Source organism: Aptenodytes forsteri, unplaced genomic scaffold (assembly GCF_000699145.1).
Source record: "Aptenodytes forsteri isolate BGI_AS27 unplaced genomic scaffold, ASM69914v1 Scaffold241, whole genome shotgun sequence".
In the NCBI taxonomy this organism is placed as follows: Eukaryota; Metazoa; Chordata; class Aves; order Sphenisciformes; family Spheniscidae; genus Aptenodytes; species Aptenodytes forsteri.
The window spans coordinates 4,049,729-4,056,091 of NW_008795252.1; the positions used below are offsets into that span (position 1 = coordinate 4,049,729).

At 39.0% G+C, this 6,363-nt stretch overlaps 1 protein-coding gene across 1 annotated transcript in view; it reads right to left on the bottom strand.

Annotated features, from left to right (window-relative positions):
* Positions 1–2,584: 2,584 nt before the first annotated feature.
* SLC15A5 (solute carrier family 15 member 5) overlaps positions 2,585–6,363 on the bottom strand; it is a 40,181-nt gene continuing 36,402 nt past the window's right edge. The window contains exons 8-9 of the mRNA XM_009279070.1: positions 4,640–4,748; positions 2,585–2,729 (exon numbers count right to left, since the gene is read on the bottom strand). Of these exons, the coding sequence (XP_009277345.1) occupies positions 2,585–2,729; positions 4,640–4,748 (254 nt within the window). The remainder of the gene's footprint in view (positions 2,730–4,639; positions 4,749–6,363) is intronic.

The following is a 6,363-nucleotide window of genomic DNA, read 5'->3' on the forward strand; positions in this document are numbered from 1 at the left end:
AAGGTCTTAGGAAGTTTGAGGTCATTCAGCCTGAGCATGCACCAGAGGAAACACTTTATATTAAAAGAAAGTTAGGTTTCTTGTTCTCCTGTTCTTGATATAAATGGATCCAAACTGCTGTTATTTTTGCAGTTTAAAAAAAAAAATAATTATATAATTATCATTAAGTGTTAAAAGTGTCTCCAGCCCAGTTATACTCACCGGCTCCAATCTTAGATTTTACCCTTTTATTACATAGTTCTTCTTTTGTGTGTAACTCTCAAACGCATTGACAGCGACCACATACCTCTTGTCAGCAGACTCCAACCAGCATCTTTGCAGCTTTTCTGTGCCAAGACAAAGGTCAAGTCAAGTATTCAGGAATTTCTCACTTTTTCTTTATGGAAAGAAACTAGCAGTTTCGGTGGCTTAAAGCTGGGTTTATTGCAATACAAATACCATTTAGAAAATAATACCTTACAAGCAAATAACTGTCAGGTGGGATGGACAGATTTACTCAAATATGTCAAAATTAGTCTGCCTCTCACTCTCCGGTGCCCTTGGAGACCAGGTCCTTTAGACTTTCGCTGCCTCTCCCTCTCACCGGCCCAGCACCAGCCCAGATTATGCAGTCACTTTTGGAGAAAGAGGCTGTCCCTTGCTGGCGGGGCAAGAGCCAGGGCAAGGCAAGCAGGCAGCCTTTTTTTCCCCCCACACCACTTCTTACAGGGCAAACAGGGAGTTGTACACTCAGCTCCGCCATCAAGGCATGACATCCCGCACTAGTCAGAAAGCACGTTTGACATGGATGACTATTTCAGATGAACTTGTATGAAGACATACTTACTTATTCCATCTCCACCAGTGCATCCTAGCATCACGTTCTCTTTTACCACGAAGGAAGATGCAAGTTCCACAAAAAACTCGCTTCCAGATGGGTACCTCCCCTTTCTACAATATCTGTTGCCATCTGGGCTTTAACAGGTCCCTCAGCCACCTTGTAGCTCTTCTGCTGACCCTGATCTCCATCTTCACAAGTTATTTCCCATGGGACATGTGTCAAATGCTTTACTGAAATCAAGGCAGATCATCTCTACTATGTTTTGTTTAGAAAATGAATTCTCATTACACACAGACATTAAGGTAGTCTGGTAAATCTACCTTTGATACATCTGTGTTGCATTTTATTCAATTTTGCTTTTATCTCATGACTTTAAATATTCTCTTTTAATTTTAAAAAACCCCAAACCTTAAATACTAGCGAGATCAAACTAACAGCTCCTGACTGCCTTCCTTCCTACTTCTTTGATGTATTTACTACGTTTTCCTCCCCCTCCTGCAATGCCCAACCCAAAGTTACAGCATTAAATATGGTTAACAGTGGAGAGATGATCTCCTTTACCAGCTCTTTCATAGTTTCAGCTCACAAACTACCCTCTGTGTCACTTCAGTGCTTTATATTCCTTTAATGTATTTTCTTCTGTGGTACAGTATTCCTCATATCTAGCAAGCATTCTGGCTTGACTACCACTTCCAATACGAACATCTTGATATCAAAGTGCTCCTTTAGTTTTTGGGTTCAATATGTTTCCTTATCACATAAAGATGCCACTTCTATCCTCACTCTTTTTAGTAATATGACTTTAAAAAAAAAAATAAAATGTTAAGTGCTAGATTAGCATCGCTCACAATACCCAAGTCAGCCAATTCTGGGAGTGTTTAACACTGTTTAGATCTTTAAAGTGGAATGCATTTTACTAATAATTTTTCCACCCATTTCCAACTGCCTCTACCCTTTCCCAATCTTCTTTTCCTAACTCCCTTCACCCCCTGCAACTGGGCTACAATTAGTAATTTTGGTGTAAATAAATTCTAGTCTCCAGTTCTCCTACTAGTAATTTTCTGTATATCATCCTTTAGGAATTATAAATCTCACAGTGCTTCTGCCAAATAAAAGACTAGATGCCTCAGCATCAATGTTTCATGACATACTTTTGGACTTATTACTGGTATATAGTTTCTAATGTATTTTTGGTAGATCTCAAAGCAATTTGCAAAGACTGTTAATACAGCTGTGTCCATTTCACCCTCGGGGGAACTAAGGTAAGACGGGGGAACTAAGGTAAAGAAGCAACTTGCTGAAGGCTGGGTAGCAGATAAGTAGCAGAGCCAAGAATAGCACACAAGTCTCCCACCTTTGCAAGTATCAACTAGCCAATACCAGACTCCAAAATTATTTGTAAATGATACTGTCACAAAGTAATTTGCTAAACAAATGTGTACATGAGTTTATTATTTTTGAACCATTACTGAGTACAAATACATGTGGATACCTATCTATTTCCCTACAGAGATTAAAAGCTTCTCTCTACCAACCGTGCCAAGCAGTGAGCTCTCATTGTCCTCGACATGCATTATGACAGTGCAGCATCCTACAAGGCCAAATCCTATGACGACTGCTATTTTGTAAACTTATAAATAACATTATTATTTCTAAGATAATTCATAAATACATTGGCAGTTCCACTAGTACACTAGGTAATTTATCATTAGAAAGCTGGTTGGTAACACAATCAAAATCTAGTCAAACAAGCGAGAAATTTTATCAGGTTTTCTCCATAGGAGACAAAATGGGAGAACTTTCCAGGACGCTATCATAATGCTTGACGACTTTTTTATGCTTCAAAAGTTTTTCTTCAGGAAGACTTCCTCTGAATTCATTGGTGTATTCCCGATTCAGATTGTCATATCTGGGAGGGAGGATAGGGAAGGAAAATACTGAAATAATCATCCTTTCTGGGATTAGCTTCATCCATTGTTTATTAGGTAATATTTTGCAAGTTACAGTGCCTTCTGAATCCTGGACTTCTAAGCAGCCAAAAAAAAAAAAAAAAAAAAAAAAAGAAAAGGATAGTGGTATGTGCTTTCCTAGAAGCTTTCAGAACTTCAGGATGAGAAGTGCCAAACGGGATGCAGGTGTTATTAACACCTGTACTGTGTCATTTTAACAAATTTAAAAAAGAAACATGCTTTTTTCCTCAGAGAAATTTTAGTATATTTTTTCTAATTCAGAGTTTTAAAGCCTGATATCCCCCCACCTTTAAATCAGCGTTTATCTGAATAGTCCTCACCCTTTTCTCCCTGCTCTGGGAGAATTCTTATTCGGCACAAAATGAAACAATTACATTTGACTTCAAAAAACATACTTCATATAGGTTTTGATTGTCTTATTGAAAAATGAGCTACCTTGATTTTGAAGTGAAATACCAATTTGAAATAATTTTTTTTTTTTTTTTTTTTTTTTTTTTAGGAAGACTGGAGGTCAACAGATTTCCTTGTAAAAATATGTTGATTTGTAGCAAAATTGTCTGATAAGTTCAACCCAATTTTATGGCCAGTCTAACAACCAAAACCTTTTAGTTTTCAGCAGTAAGTGTCACAAATGAAAGTTTCATTCTACAGAAGAATAAAATCCCATTTTATAAAAGGAAGACAAAGTACATACAGGAGAAACATTTCTAATCATGACTCAGGTCACATTTAAAAGAACAGAATCAAGAACTAGCCACCGGAGTAAATGGACACTTGTGTCTCAGGTTACATTGAAATAATTGACAAGATGCTATAGTAATATTTGGTGCTGAAAAGTTAGTGCTATATGTAACAGAAAAGGCAGTATTTTTCTCAAGAGTTCTAGAAGTACACTGCCCTTGGAAATTTTCTGTTATTGTCATTATGAAATCACTCCTTCATCAAGGTTTCTGAAAGATTTCCATAGAACTGCAGCCTAATGTCTAAAAGAGAATGCCACTCGCACGTGACCCTTCCCAGTCGTGGTGACACAGGTTGCTTCCCTCCCTGTTCTTGACTACGAATATTACTTAGAACACTGACCACAGAAAGTTAACTGTGATTAAATGTTCCAGAATACAGGAGACAGGCCAACTTTCAAACCACCCTGGATGTAAATGGGGACTGCAGTTGTGAGTTCCTTGCATTTTACAGGCAATAAACCTAGGCTCTATAGGTGGCATAAAATTGCTTCCTGTGTGGGGGCTAATTAAGCAACTCCCATTGTCTCCAGCAGAAAGTTGCTTTTATCTCATTGACCAGTAGACCATCAGAAAATATTTCAGGGTTATTCTGTTGAAACCACTGCGTACAGCATTAACCAGGAGCGGTCTGCTGTTTTCTTGCAACCCCTTCACCTACTGTCCTATACTAAAGATGTAAGCTCGTTGAGACAACAGCAACGTTTTCTATATATTGGTACAAAGCCAAGTGCGGTGGAGGTCAGTTCCATGACTGAGATATCTTGGTACTGTGATCTAAATGCCATGCCAACATATTTACGTCCTTCTGTAAAGAATAGGGTGCTCTTCTTTCTTCAAGGCATTTTTATATTAATAAGACCCCTTAAATATTTAAGGCTAACTACATCAGTCTTTTTTTTTTTTTTTTTTTTTAAACCTTACCACATAATTTTTACTGTGAAATCTCTCTCCTCAAGGCAGATGAAAAATATTAAAGTCTGAACCCCGAATGATAACACATGATCTATTGCTACCAATTCTTTATTACACACTAGTTTACAGGTTTTGCAAGAATTTCTACCCATATCTACAAATGAAACATCAAGCTTTCATTTTCACACACATACCTGTGTGCAATGGTCCAGAACCCCAGGGTGTTCACCATCATTAAGGAAGCCAAGAAGAAGAAGAATCTCTCCAATTTGCCTTCATGCAGCAAGTGTGGAAACCAGCTGCCTGGCAAAGCAGACATTTGAAGCAGAATTAGTTTACCTTGCAGGATGAGACGTGGCTCAGATGAAAGACACGAAGATAACTCTGTGTAAGACACAATCACAGCAGGTGCTTTGAACCCCCCCTGTAGCTATTTATACAGACTTCATTCTCACAGCATTTATGTTTTTTTGAGTCTACAGTGTACTTTGCTCCTGCTTTGTGGACAGGCAATAGAGATCTAGAGAAACTGAAGAACTTTCCTAACAGATCTGAAGTGTACTGGAAAACCTAACTCTGCACAACTACTACTGTAATGATTGGGCCATCTTCCCTCTATATTATCCTGTGCACATAGCTAAATGATTGTCAGGTATGAAAATTTTAGGAAGAGCTAGAATTAAGGTATTCTGTAGAAATCCTTATTCACATCTCTCATGGTTTTAATAGGCCCTTCTTAAGACAAAAAAAAAAAAAAAGGCATAAAAAGCATTTGTTCAGTGCCTTGGATGGTGCTCCGTTACCAAGATGCTACCTGACATTTTACTTTACCTTTCTTTATAGCTGCCTTTAGCTGTGAGTCTGCAACGTGTCCTTGTCTTGCACACGGCATTTATTTGCGTGAATCAGACCTTCTTCTACGAAGGCTTTTGGCAATAGTGCCTGGGACATTTTCGCAGCTTAAACTCCATGCAGCAGAGGACAGTACCAGCTATATACACCCAGAGTCTTCCCTGCCTGTATTCTTGTGTGCTTTGGTTTGCAACTGTATTGCTTTTGATGTTGTCTGTTGCTACCAGTCTGCAAACAAGCTCGAGTGGTAAATAACTATGGAAATCAAGATGCTTAAAACAGAAAGCCAGCCCCAATCAGTCTGCATTTGAAGACAATCAGTACCTGAATTACCATAATCAACTACAGCAAAAACATAAAACCAAGGTGAAAAAGAAGTTACAGTAGATACAGAATATCAGAGAAAGCTCTACAGTCCTGTAACGACCTTTTACATTAGTTGGGAATACAGGGTCTTTATTGTCTTTGAAGAAAGAGAGACTGTCTTCATTAGCAAGTAGTGAAGCGCAATAGGAGCAAATACAGAGCGTGAAACAACTGGTGCTGAGAATACGAAGTCCACACTATACACAGCTCAGGGGGGGTCACATCAGACCAGTTCCCACTAACACCTGGAACCGATCAGGCACGAGCATTTTTTTGGTTTAGTTCCATCCAAAAGGAATGCAAGGTTTTTGTGCTCCAGGATCACTCTGATGCAAATCAGAGATGATCAGGAGGTTCAGATCAAAAACACACTTTTGATCTGACCTAAAACACCAGCATCGCTGTGCCCAAAGTCGCCTTTCTTTGCTCCCTCAAAGTCTGGTATCAAATCCTACCCATCTAAATAGAGTGGCTGCTCACCACTTGAACGACCTAAGAGGGAGAGGAGGAAAAACAGCCGCCTTTGCCAAAGCTGTGCTGTACAAACCTGATAGCCTTAACTGATCTTTTGGCCACTAATGCCATCTTTAGCCATCCAATGCCATTCTTAGCTTGTCAAAATTTTCTAATTAGAGAGAAAGAGCCGTTCCACAGCCCAGGAGAGCCAGCAGTCAAAGGATTACACTCCTCCCCCCCCCCC